This window comes from Oreochromis niloticus, linkage group LG11 (genome assembly GCF_001858045.2).
Source record: "Oreochromis niloticus isolate F11D_XX linkage group LG11, O_niloticus_UMD_NMBU, whole genome shotgun sequence".
Taxonomy (NCBI): domain Eukaryota; kingdom Metazoa; phylum Chordata; class Actinopteri; order Cichliformes; family Cichlidae; genus Oreochromis; species Oreochromis niloticus.
This window is the reverse complement of record NC_031976.2, coordinates 15459799-15473696: the sequence shown is the minus strand read 5'-3', so window position 1 is coordinate 15473696 and position 13898 is coordinate 15459799. Positions and strand designations below refer to the sequence as shown.

At 42.4% G+C, this 13898-nt stretch overlaps 1 protein-coding gene across 2 annotated transcripts in view; it reads right to left on the bottom strand.

The window, feature by feature from the left end:
- Window positions 1-13898, bottom strand: part of zfpm2a (zinc finger protein, FOG family member 2a) — a 121116-nt gene that overhangs the window by 42506 nt on the left and 64712 nt on the right. The window contains exon 5 of one of the 2 annotated variants that reach the window (XM_005472533.4): window positions 2093-2201. In XM_005472533.4, coding sequence (XP_005472590.1) covers window positions 2093-2201 — 109 coding nt within the window. Of the gene's footprint in view, window positions 1-2092; window positions 2205-13898 lie in introns of both variants that reach the window. The other variant, XM_013276489.3, reaches the window with a different exon arrangement.

Below are 13898 nucleotides of genomic sequence, written 5' to 3'. Positions count from 1 at the left end.
AAAGATTTGACATTTCCCGGCACTCCATTTCAATGTCACCTCCAGAGGGTGCGCACGCATGCAGATTGGAATATTTAAAGGAAAGCGATGAAGAAGAATGAGCAGCATAAATCGAGTCACAGTCTGGACGTAAGAGTCAAACGGCCGCGCGGCATCAAACGCTTCACCACTTTCTGAACTTCCTCCCAAGTCCAGGTGGAGAAAAAAAAAAGTTGCCAGGAGCAAAAATGTGGAACAATTTTTTTTTTTTCTTTGGAAGAGAAAAAGCGAGAGAAACGGACACCCGACCCAATTTATGCAACTCGCTTTTGGTAAAGTTGCTGCAGACCAGTTCGAGTCAAGTAGCGCAGGCTGGATTTTGGTTTGAATCTTTGAAGTGCGCTCAAAGTTTGTTTCAAAGTCCAACACGTTGATCGCGTTCCTCCGCAAGAGGTGAATGTTGACGAAATTTGTTTTGAGCCGAGTAATCGACTTACTGATTCTCTGAGGTGACAAGAGATATTTAACTCTGAGAATTGAATTAATTCTTTGTATTCAACATTCCCCCTATTATCACTTATTATCAGTGGCAAGCATGTGCTGATGCTCGTGGAGGATTTAGAGTAATGAACTTATACAAGCAGAGCACAAGAGCGACTCACACAAGGGGTCGTCTGGAGATGTTATTGTGTTTTAATTTAATAAGGTCAAGTTGGAAGCGACAAACAAAGGCGTTCCCAGCTGAGGTGGTGATGACGCCGTGTGTGATGTTATCGCCAGGATACATGTATGAAGAGTGGCAGAGGAAATTCTCAAGAAGAAAAAAAAGAAGTGAGAAATCCTGTTATTGCCCTTCTTTTTGTTTCATACAGTCACTCTGTGAGCAAAAAGATTAGAAGATTTTAAAGAAGTGCATAATCTTCTTTAACAGCTTATCAAAACTTTAATGATTTGGTGATAAAGAGCACAAAGTTAAGTAGCCGGTTAAGAGGATAACTCCCCAGTGCAGTCTAGTGATTAGTAGATGAGAATTGGGAGACCGAAAATCCGGGTTGCAAATCCCACTCCTGCCACTTATTCACTTTGAGGGAGAAGAAGCTCCATTTCAGCTTTGGGGGTATTGTCACGGGGTAATCATTTTTGAAAAGTGATAAATAGAGGCCCCCCTTACCCACCCCCTCAGAAGCCAAAACACATCTTTATTTACGTATTTATTTCGCCGTGTCTCTTTGGTTAACACCCGTCAAGACCCAATTATAGCTGCAGAAGCCATGCGCTTTCATGAGGAGTGAAGCTCCACACTTTAGTGTCAGTGCTGTGTACAGTGCGAGCATCTTCTCATGCAATCTGCAACAAACCCAGCTCTCCACAGATCTGTTTGCGGGGCTCCTTTAATGAGGCCCTGCTGGACACAATGCAGGGGATTGAGGAGTTTATCGTCGTGACAGTGGGTCGTGGGTTTTTGGTGGGGGAGTTGCATGCTTTGGATTACTTTTGTATAACTAACATGGATTTTCTGACAGATAGCGGTGCTTTTCTTTTTCCTTTCCTCAACACATATTTACAGAAATCCACTTCTCATTGGGAAGTTGTATGAATGCAGCTGATTTATTAAAAGATGTACGACTAAAGCTTCGCCGAATTAGCCGAGAAGAACAAATGAAGCAAAGTGGCAAACACATCTCCACTCGTGCTTTTCCTCGCTATCTACCCCGAGATAGGGATTCACTTAGTATAAAAGAGTGTGGGGAAGTAAGAGGGGGAGAAAAAAAGGGGCATTAATTACCTTGTGAAATCTAAAGACCATTAACTTTGTGTGTCAAGTGATGTTTCTCAGTTCCCAATCAGAGTTTTAGAGATATAAACGACTCTTTGGATGAGGAAAACAGATATGGAGGGAGAGCGTGCATTTCTGTGTGTCCTCGTGGGCTGTGTAGATGCAATTATTTGTGCTTGTTTGTGACTTTGAGAAGAAGAAGAGAAGGAGAGAGAGGAGGAAAAAGTAAAAGAATGACAGAGGGAGAGAGAAAGGCAGAGGAGGAGTGGATGGAGGATTGTGGCGTGGTGTGCTGCGCTGCAGAGAGATAACAGGATGCCGGCGCGGCTTGCTTACCTTTGCTGTACACCACACAGTTGTTTTTGTTGTCTTCCGCTCCCTGCCAAGTCACATCCAGCAGCCACCTGGGGCCGGCGCTCAACACCACCGGGACCGTGCTCTTCGTCTTCTGGTCGAGGACAGATAACAAACACTAATCATTTGCTTATTTTGGTGATTAAAGAAACATTAATAACCTCTGAGTTACGCTCTTCCGCTGCACTGAATGACCATAAAGAGGCAATTTCAGAAACTATACAGCGTGCAACTCAAGTCCAGCACAATCCTTTTTTTTTCTTTTTTTCTCCTACACTGCTGAGAAAATGTGAAATCAGGGCAGATTTTATGCATGTGTATGTGTGTGTGAGATGGCCAACAGACAAATGCAGTGCTTGGTGTGAAGGCAAATGGGTGCAAGAGCCCGCACTGTATCTGTTTCATCCAGGATTCAACCCGGAGATCCAGAATCAGATCCACTAGATTAAATAGAACATCTCAGGTGTCTGGGAATCATAAGAAAATGAAAGGAAGAAAGGAAAAAAAGGACGGTGACTTTCAGAGAGAAGGAAGCAAGTGTTCGGCGGTGAACTTTGGGCGCATTGTGCCTCGCTATCACCAGGATCTCACTATTTCCTGAAACAAGCAGGGAAGAATTTAAAGAATCAGTATCCATTTCAAAGGCCGATTGAGGTCAGAGTTTTTATAATATGCCGGGAAATTATTCCAAATGTGTAAGGTCATTTTTCTTCTTGGTCAGAGGTCAAACGTGGGGTTTCATTCCACTGAAAGAATCAGAAATAAATAAATAAAACAGAGTGAGATAGAGAGCTACACCCTCTATAATAGATTCACATGCTGCGCTGTCACCACATTCGCCTGCGCTGTTCATCCTCACATGATTTTCTAGTCTGTTTTATTTTATGCTGGTTCTCCTTTTCTTTTGCTTCTTGTAAAGCGATGCGTTGGTGGTGTCGTGCATATGTTGTGTGTGTATGGAGGTGGTGGAGGGGCTGTTGCAACATCTTAGGCAGCTGGGTACAGTAGCCTATTACTCAAAGGCAGAATGTCACTATTTTAAGGCCATTTCTTTTGAACCCCGGGGCCTCCCCTTCATTAGGAGCCTACAGAAAACAGTTTAGCTAAGAGAAAATAGGTTGGGCTGCAATCTCGACACTTCATTTCTTTTTCCCCGTCTGAGGCGGCCGGTGACAGGACACTGTCCATCTGCCTAATGCAAAAGCAAAATACCAGCCCTCTCGCGCACTTTTCACTTATTTCTCCCCCGCAAGAGGCAGCAACCTTCAAGGATAAATGCAAATGTCACTTGAGCATGTTAAAGGTCTGAATTGGCACAGATATGCACAAGAGATGAGCACTGTGCTCCGGCAGTGTGTCTGCATGCCCCCTCCTCCTCCTCCTACTCGTCCACCCGCCCATTTCTCTTTCCATGAACTCATCTAGTCAGAGGCTGGAGGACATGGATTTCTATTTATTTATTTTTTTATGTTTTTTTTTTTTAGAGAGAGCATTATTTACAAATGGCAAATACATCTCAGAGAGAGCTGATAGGAATCTGTTTGGATCTTGTCTGCAAAATGACGAAGACAAACGCAGACACTCAATAGAGACAGATTTCGAAATAGTCCCTCTCTCTTTATATATATAGCTCCGCACATTGGCAAACTACACCGGCAAAACTGATCAAACACAGACAGCAAATTGTGTCTGTTGATATTCTTATTCCTTCTCCTGGCATCTCCTTATCCCGTCCTGGCAGCACATGAGAGAGAGAGACAGAGAGAGGGAGAGAGAGAGGACCTCTGTAATTTAAGTCGTCCGCAATTTCACATTTCAAATTAGCCTCACAATAAAGTCTTCTATCTGGCTAACCTGAAAATCTCACACCCCTGTCAAAGGAGCAGAGCAGACCAGGCCGATTGTTGCTAGGACGACTATCTGAAATGGAAATCAGATTAACCCTTTCTCAGATCTCCAGACTGGAGCCATCTCTTATTCAGCAGCGAGAGGCCTCTCTGCCATCCTCCTGCACCTCTGGGAATTCATGATATTCCAGCTGCTCTTAATGTAGCCAGCAGAGACAAAACGGCCATATTAACGACACATTTTCCCATGTTACGTTAGAAATACCATCACAATTTGTTAAGACTCGTGGCAGTAATCGCAATTGTTCCTCTGGTTCCTGTTGTAATAGAAACCTACGATGCATTAGCTTTGATTTAATTGTCACTGTCAACTATTCGCTTTGGTTCCCCTTTTTCTTGCAAAGTGAGCAGCAACAAGCCCCTGACAGCCAGTCTCAGTGCAGATTTACATAAAGCATCTATAGTGACAATATGCGCTTTGTAAGCAGCCTGCGTGTAGCAGCCGCCGCAAAGACAAAGAAGCGCACAAGAACGACCGCACGCACAACAAATTTAGGATTAAGACACAGCGGCGTCACCGCAGCGAGGAGCGTCTCTGCAAATGCAAATGAAAACATTGGTACAACTGGATCAGTTGGCCTAAGTGGCCGAGGCCAGAAGAGGGAAAAAAACATGCAGATTGACAAGCAGAAAATTGCGATTTTCCCTCGAGCTAGGGACTCAGAGATGGACTGGCTTTACGGAAACAAACTCCTCACAGAGATGCCAGCCATAAAAAAAAGGGAAAAAAGGGGGGATGTGACGTAAGGAGGCTTTTTCCTGCCCAAAACAGCACACTGAGGGGGAACTGGAAAATATGCTGACCCCTGTTGGCTAGTAAAAAAAGAAAGAAAAGTTGCTGATCTTACTTTTTCCCTAATTCCTCTAAAGCATTTTTGTTATTTTGATATTTTTCATGCCTGGTCTACATATACTTTTGTAATTAAGACTAAATATTATTAACAGGTAAACATTTGATGTGTTGTGTTTATACAGATACAATATCAGTTTACTGACTATCATCCCTGTCAGAGCCTGTAACCCACCCCCCCTCCCCGGCCTTCCTCTCTGTGTAGTGTGTTACGGTTTATCCACCCTCTGCTTTCACTCCAGTGGTTTCAATACTCTCCCGGTATTTTTATTTTTTTTTCTTCCTTCCTCTGAGCTCTGTTACCGTTGCTCGTGTAAGAGATACAGTGACCAAAACAGTGTAGTCAGCGAGGAAGTGATTACAAACTGATGCTCCAAATTCGCTATAAAATGAAAATCAATATTTCCACAAGTTGCTGCAACATAAAAGATAACCTTCATTGATTTTTCTAGACTTAGGCCCCTGTGATAAAATCTAATATAAATTTTCAGCCACACGGATTTGGATCAGAGCGGAGCAGGGGCTGAACGATAAGTTCCGCGCACATCTCTCAGACTTGGATTTTTTTTTTCCTCCCCTCCTTCCCCTTTTTCCTTCTTCCAAGGCAGGGCTGTACTATTTATAATTGGCCCTGTGTGAGCAAAAGCTTCTATCGGGAATCTGTTCTAATTTTTATTACTGAGAAGCTAAAGCCTGTTCCAGATAATTTGGAAATTTCAGGGGAATTGTGATAGAGCTGATGGCACAGCCGGACTGACTCCAGAAAGGAGCTAACCTGTAATAGCCTCTGTGGCTGCGCTGATTAAATGTTGCCATAGATGAAAGACCTGCCATCACCGCAATAAATTAACCAATCACACAAATCCCAAGTCGCTACTAATCCCTCCTTGATACCATGATCCTCTGATCAGCTGAAGGAGGTGAAGAAGAAAGTGTCTTGTGACACTCAGCCTTCTCCTAACTCCCTGCTTCCCTGTGTAAACAACAAGCTAATGATATCGCCGCTGACCATTTCACCACCACTGGCTACTCTTAACCCGTTTCATGGTCAGGGCAGGTGAAATCGATACAAACCGTGGTGGGAATGATTATTTTCCTCATCGCACTCGCACACCCACCCCCTCCACCACCACCACCTCCCTCCCTCCACCAAGGTCACCGACTGGCACTGTATCCGTCTTGATCCCACAGCTGCAGGATTTAGACAACTGAGAGATCAAAACCGCTCCGTCTGAATATCTCAAGACATATACCGGCTTTATGCATTCATCTTTCAACGCCCACTCGGTGCCAAAGTAGTGCCATTTCCAAATGAAAACACTAGTGGAAATATTCCAGTCAAATCACTCTGAGTATTTTTGAACCTTGCCCTCTTTTTCAGAGTAAAAGCCTTGTTTCAACAATTGTTTTCTATTTCCATCTTTTTTCCCCTCTTTTGCTCCTGAATAACTGATAACTGCATTTCCTCATCCCCACATCACATCTGACAACTGTTGACCTGGCAACGCGTCCCCAAATCATTTTAAAAGTGCCGTGTCCTTTGCGGTACTATATTTGCAGCCTAAATATATAAATATATATATAAAGGTACAAGCTTACGTATGGGTTATGTCGAGTTTATATGTTCTCTGTTTCTAACATGGGAGTGAGGATAAAGGATTTGTACCTGTTTTACCAGTCAGTTTACAGCAGACAGCACACTCACACCTTGATAACGTCCATTGCAATTAGTTGTTCACTGCGATGAAACAAATTGCATGTGGTCAACTGGAAATTTCATTAAGGGAGATTTTCCTCTAGCCCTCGTTATCGCTCTGCGTATTAATATTTTCTTAGCCTCAAGGATGGATGGGTTGCAAGGGTCTTTTTTTTTTGTTGAATTAAAAAAAAAAAAAAAAAACGTCCGGAGCTAACCTCACAGCCTGTGTTCGCCCGCCGCTATCCACGCTGGCAAAAAAGCTGTGTACATGCTTAGTTGGGTGCTGCATTTTTTTTCATTGCGCCCTGAAATAAGATTCTCTGTCGACATCCAACATAAAGTGGGAAATACCTCCATTTCTCAAGTCTGCTTTTGTGTCATTCTCCCCCTCTTCTAAATGGCTATGGTTACATCTGCTGAAATGAAAAGATACCTACATACAGCTTTCATCCCCCCCACCCCTCCCTCTCAGGCTATAGCATCTTCTATTGGGAGGCTAAATAACAGAAATATGCAGGAATTGCACACTAATTCCCCTTAGAGATAGATCTTGGCTGGTGCCCTGTCATAAATCAGAGAATTTCGATATGAAATGAGGCAAGCTGCTCTAATCATTTCTGCATTTCAAATTGGATCACTGGCTCAATCGCCTGGCTTTTAAACTGCTTGCCTAAGAGCAAATGTGAGGTGGGAGATAATTCAGCTGAAATCTCTGCCTGCTCTGTGCGGCAGTTAGTTTACTGCTTGAGTGCAAGAGAATGCTTTTTTCTTCCCTTAGCCCATCTTTCTCTTTTCAACTTTGTTAAATTGACTTTTCATTTTAAAATCGATTAAACTGAGAGAGTCACTGCTGTTCCCGGAATCTTTAAAGGGACACCCATCACTGTGCGCATGTGCCTTTATTTGGCTGGCCGCTATCATGGCGCCGCTATGGGAAATAAATATTTTCTCATTTAAATCACCTTTTATCCTGCTGACTGGACTGTAAGCATCAAAGTTCATGTGCTGCATTAGCTATTACTTATTTCGCTCCATTGAAATGCACATGGGGTCTGTATTTATACTGACTATGGGTGGCATTGCATGATTACTGTATGTTCAGTTGCTTTTATTAAGCCACAATATGAAGAGACTGATGACTGGCTGCTCTGGATGTTGATTAGGAAGCAATGCTAAATTACAAATAGCACATCTACACCCTATTCTGTTTATTTTTAAACGAATCTGCTTCTTGCTCAATCAGAGGGGATAGGAGTGAAGAATAGAGATTCAGAAGGGTGGGTGGGTGGGGTAGAGGGGACACATCAATTCTCTATTCTTAAGACCTTCAGGCATGTTGAGGTGCTTCAACTCTAAAGCCAAACAGTTTAGTGTAAGCTGTACCTGCCCTGAAGACAAGCAACCCCCTTTCTCCAGCCCTCCCTTCTCGTCCTTCATTTCTTTCATTACATTTTCTTTTCTTTCATGTCACTGGCTTCCTTTCCTTTCCTTTCCTTTCCTTTCCTTTCCTTTCCTTTCCCCTCCTCCCATCTCCTACCCCACTTTCCTTTAACATCAGCATGTCGCCCGCACTCATCACATACTGTATATAAAACGTCTTCACTTCCCCAGCCCTTCAGCACCAAAACTACAATGTCTCCAACTTTCTTTGTAGTGGCGAACGTGTAATTCAACTTCACGAGTAAATGCGCGTGTGCTGCCGTAACTCCGTATTATGCATATGTCTCGAGAACTATTTGAAGATGTAAACAAGGAAAAGTGGAATTTGTAATGCATGTGCTCCGGGACTTAATCATGTCTTGGAGGTAGGGCTCACATATACACACACACGTGTACTCCTTGTGTTTGGCTTTGGTCAGGGGACAGAACAGCCCTGTCGCTTCACTACTCACTGTTTGAATTACTCAAAAATTTCCCATTTGAATTCAATTGGCAAGGACTTGTTTGATCTTTTGCATGTGAGTTAGGTCTGACTCCCCGAGCAGCAAGAAGCTGTGTGAGGGAACATAATAGAGAACCTGGAGCCAGTAATGTTCACCTGTATGGATATTACCAAGGCCCCTGGGGGTCAAGGTGGCAGGTGGCATATTCTCTGGACAGATCCACCTCTTTTTCTGTTGGGAATAAACATGCGGATGGGGGGATTTCTTCAAAGAGGAAGAAAAGGGGAACTCGGGAGTCAATCTGTCAATGGGGTCACAACAAATCCCTGCTCTCATAACCACACATGGAAGACTAGGATCAGTCAGAGGCAGCAAATAAAGACAAACAATAAAATAGTAGGCTTGAACGAAGCCCCTGACTTTAGATAAACCCTCGTGCCCCCCTTTAGGTACTGGATTTTAATATTCTTTTGAACTCCCCTCTCTTCTCTGGTGGAGTTATAAATTTCATGATGCATTAGCTTAGCATCTACTGTATGTGATTTTATATTTCAGAAGTCTCTTTCGTTCTGTGCGGCCGAATCGCCTCCTGATTGGTAAAGTGAGGTTTCTCTATATCCAAGTGTACCAAATAATAACTATAATACATAAAAAATGAGCGGAGATTAAGAATCAAGTGAAGAAACAAAAGCCTCGCTAACTTTGTTCTAACAGTGAACACAAAGAACAAAGGTATCTGAGATTTGCATACAACCTGATCACCTGCACGCTGCCGCAGTGTTCAATAGTTTGATCCTTACATGCACTCGAGAGAAACGGGGTCTCACTGTAAAAAAACAACAATATTTACACCAAGTTGAGTAAATAAGATAAAGATGATGAACTTGCCCTTCACTAAATGCATTAGACGTGAACTCTCTTATCAGAGTCTCAGCACACGGACTGTTAAAAGAGGGTTTTCTCGAGCTGGAAATGGTCTTTGTTACCCAATTAGTTTGCTGACGACCCCGCGGTATAATATTTCTGCTTTGACAGCCTCACACGCGTCCATCTAATGAGGCGCTGCTGGACCAACAGGGAGAGAATGGACACTAGCCAGACCTTTATTTCCTCTACTACCTATCAGTTTTCCTATCTAACCTTTCATTGTTGGGTTTTTTTGCTCTTCTTTTCGTTTTTTTGTCAGAAGAGTTGGATTTTTCTGCTTGGTTACTCATCCGCCCAGTCATTTTGACAGGGCTTCGTCTTTGGTAGGCCCCGAGCCAACCAGGCTGAAGATCAGAGGGCTAAGGCCAGGACAGGGGACGGCGAGGACTTATCAAGGTCTACCAGCAGGGGTTTGCCTCCCTGTAGGGTGTCCGTCCTTTCTCTAAAGGAGGTGAAGCAACTGAGCCTCTGTGTTTCCTCCACTTCCCTTGCCAATTTGACCAAGAGGAAAGAGAAGAGAAAGGAAGCAGTTTGTTTTGAATAATGTATGATTTCAGAGTCTCGTTATCCTCGCCTTCTAACAAGGAGCTCAAACCAAAACCTCCTTAAAAAGAGACAACAAGGATATAATTTCTACAATTATAACTGTTGGAGGGACTGGCCAGCCATCAGCAACTGCCATCAAACCTCAATTTGAACTCACTTAGTACTGGAATACCAAGAGGACTATCAGGGGCTTGCAAATGGAAACAATCGAGGATTATCTCCAGCACTTCACAGGAAAGTTGTTTCAACATATCACAAGTTACAGCCATGACAGTGACAGATGGCAAAGCAGCTGGCACCACTCAACTTTGTTCCATGATTCTTTCTTTTTCCTCCTTCCTTCTTGTTCTTTGTCTTGCGCCTTTGCTGCAATGGAGGTCTGTTGTGTATTGAAGTGTTGGATAATCATTCATTTGGGAAGACATATTGCGCACTGTAAAACAAGGCGATATGTGTGAAGCCAGGGACTTCTGAGCTTCGCTGTCGATGCCTGGCCGACTATTCTGTAAAGACTGGAAATCAGTCTCGTTATTTGCTGGGTACTTGCTTTAAAGCAGTGTACATCTCAGGTAAAGAAGCATCTCCCGAAATCTGCTACAAGCACTCGTTCAAATTCAGAAAACTCTCGAGATAAGTGTGTAAATGATAGTGAATGACTTATGCTATCCCAAATGGAACAGTTGTTCATGAATGTTAATGTTCATATCAAGCTGTTTGTGTGTGGTTACGACATACAGACACCACAAGCATGCAGATACTACAACTCCACAGTGTGACAGTTTGATATCCAGACAGTGCCTCCCTGATGGGCCACTGGAAGACAGCAAACACCCAGAGAGCTGCGAGGAAGGACATGGATACCCAGCTCACCCCTGAGCCCTGCGGGTGTGAAAAGTGGCCCCCCAGGACCTGGAGCTTCACTGGTCCTTTGAGTATCACTGATTCCTGCTCTGCTGCACGGAACGGTGACTGAGCAGGCTCTTCGAGGATGACAGTACCTGTCTATGAATTACAGCTGCAGTATGCAGTTATAGCAGAGCAATCACATCTGGATTGTCTGCGAGGATGAAGTCATGCCATTACGTAGAATGTAATGTTTTTAAGAGTGAGACCTGGAGAACAGTCGAAATCAGTTTCTGCTGTGTTTTAACTTTAAACCAAATGCCAAAAAAGGACAGAATGAGGAATTTGTTTTGTGCAATGATCTGTCGGGAATTAAAATCCCAAAACAAGGATGTTCTTGAACCCACACATAGCTATACATTTAAAGCTTAATAGTTTCAAAGAAACAAGCATTAGTGTGACAGCCACCATGCTGCTGCAGCACAAGACAGAGGAGTCTTGTGCTTTGCTTGAAATAAAGCACCACTTCAGTTCATCATGCAACATCCTACTTAAATAATATCACTCAGTCAATATTAGCACATGGCCTTCTGGGTGATGAATCACTTAACATTACATATTGTTACTAGCAGAACAGTAAACAGTAAAAAGTGCCTTTCAGAAGGAAATCCTGCACTTTTCCTGCGTTGTAAAATAAGTTTTATCAGCATGGACAGTAGAGATTGTTTCTACCTTTGTGTGTGTGCAAAATCTGCCCCCTGGTTTGTACTTTGCACAAAGAACAATTACAATGAGCTTGAAACAGTTTCAACTTTAACCCCAAGGTAATCGGAGCACTCAGGGCAGTGACCCCCGAAACTGGGCAAGTGGCTCCAGCAGATCCCAGGAGCGGCATCTGAGATCTCTGCCCAGAAGAGCGCAGTCCTAGGACCAGCAAAGTATATTTGCTGGTCCTAGGTTTCACCACTGGAGTGAAAGCAGGACCCTCAAGCTCCCAGGCCTCTGGTAGAAGACCTGAATTTGAAAGATTAAGACGTAGCGTAGCGTATGCGTGTACAGGTGTGTGAAATCACTTTTTCACACAGGGCCATGTAGTCTTGGATTTTTCCCCCACTTAATAATAAACACCTTCATTTAGAAACTGCATTTTGTGTTTACTTGTGTTGTCTTTGTCTAAACACTTTATCGCACCAGTGTATGTCTGTTCCCTCTTAGATCCATTAATCAGTCTGGATGAAACTTACTGTAAAAACTGTCAATGGTACCAGAACTATCAAAATCAATAATGCTTTTTTGAATGATTTTTTTGTAACTGTCAAATCCTTAGAAAGTATTATGTGTAGAGGCTGATCTCAAAACAAATGGCAACATTACGTGCGCGTAGAGCTGGGCGATATAAGATTTTTTTCATATCACGATATGTTTTTTTCATTTCAGGCGATAACGATATATATCACGATATAAGCCAAATAACTATATTTGTAAGATTTAAATGTGTCGTTGCTCACAAGCAAAATGTGAAATAATCAGCAGCTTGTTTTGATTTAAATATTTATTTCCCATAATAAGTTCAACAGGGCAGATGTACTCAAAGAACATGAGACTTCAGTTTCAGATAAATAAAGGCAAATATTGCAAACTACACAAAAGGTAGTTTAAGTTTCAAAATAGAACAAACAAAACAGACTACTAAATTGTCAATTCCACTTAGAAACAAAATATTAATTCTAAAAATAAATCTTAGTTTGTTTTACAGAAGAACAGACAAAATTGACTAACTTTTGTCAATATCAAATAAACTGAGAACTAAAAGGAAATTCTCAATCTCTCCTTGTTGTATAGCTTAGCTATTACCTCAATTAGCTGCTTGAATCCTTCATTTTCGACCGTGTTTATTGGTAGCATGTCTTTAGCAAGACGGTAGGCTATGGCATTCGTTATGTCGCTATGTCTCTTAGCTTTTTTGTCATATGGTGAGACGCTGGAGAAAGCCGACTCAATTGACTGTTGTTGCTTCGCAGGGATTCACCTGGTTGTTTTCGATGACGAATTAGCACTTTTAGTCTACGGAACTTCTCTGGCCCTTCCTTTCAACAATCTCTCCGGCATTGGAACCGTCATCTGTGTTCTCTTCGGTAACCTGGTCACCCAAGCTCTCGGTTGATTTTTCTCTAGCGGGCAAACTCATTTTCTCCATTAACCGGCCGGCACGGCGGCTGGCTGCTTCCCAAACAAATACACATGTGCGGCTTGGCACTTGAGCTGTACGTAACAAGTCACATGACGTGACGCTGCGGCTGTGATTGGTTCGGCTATGCGCTACTTAATTTGGATTGGCTGTTCTTTTTTTTTTTAAGACAGGAAGAGAGAGAGATGAGGTCTATCGCAATAGTTTCATTTTTCTATCGAGAAAAAGTTATTTCGCAATACATATCGTTATCGTTCTATCGCCCAGCTCTACGTGCGCGTTATGTGTACACTGTTGTTGCACTTTGGGGTCACTTTTAATGTGTGTGTCATGCGTATCTGTAAATAAGTGTTCCACAAATAGTAACCCTAAAACTATGTGTTTATTAGTCATCTGTATGTTATTCAGCCTTTTTTGCCATCTGACTTTTTACGGTGACATAATGAAGATTAAAAACAATACAATGATCAATCAACACACTTCCCTGTGTTTTAATTCATAAGTAAAGCACACTGGGCCTGGCAAAAACTGCCCACATGGTAGGTTTTTGCTAGCATATATAACTGCATTTCTTCCAATGAATCATTTTTTATTCATTTTCTAAATTAGATTAGATGCTTATAATACTTCTGTACTGTAATATCACTTGTAAGACTATTAAAAACAGATGCCTCCACCGTGTGGTGTAATAAAAAGTATGACTTTTCCCTCTGGAACAGTGGTAGTAACATAAAGCCACTCTTAATTTGCAAACTGAGGTGGCAGCTGATATTGAAGTTAAAGAATATGAGAAAAACATATTCCAGCAGCTTCTGCGGTAACTCCAACAAAGCAATAATCTATTCAGACATAAAAAAAAAGACTTTACCATTTCAAAACCAGATGTGCTATATTTGTCAAAATGCACCTCCACCAAAAGTGGAATAAATTATGCTGCAAATGATC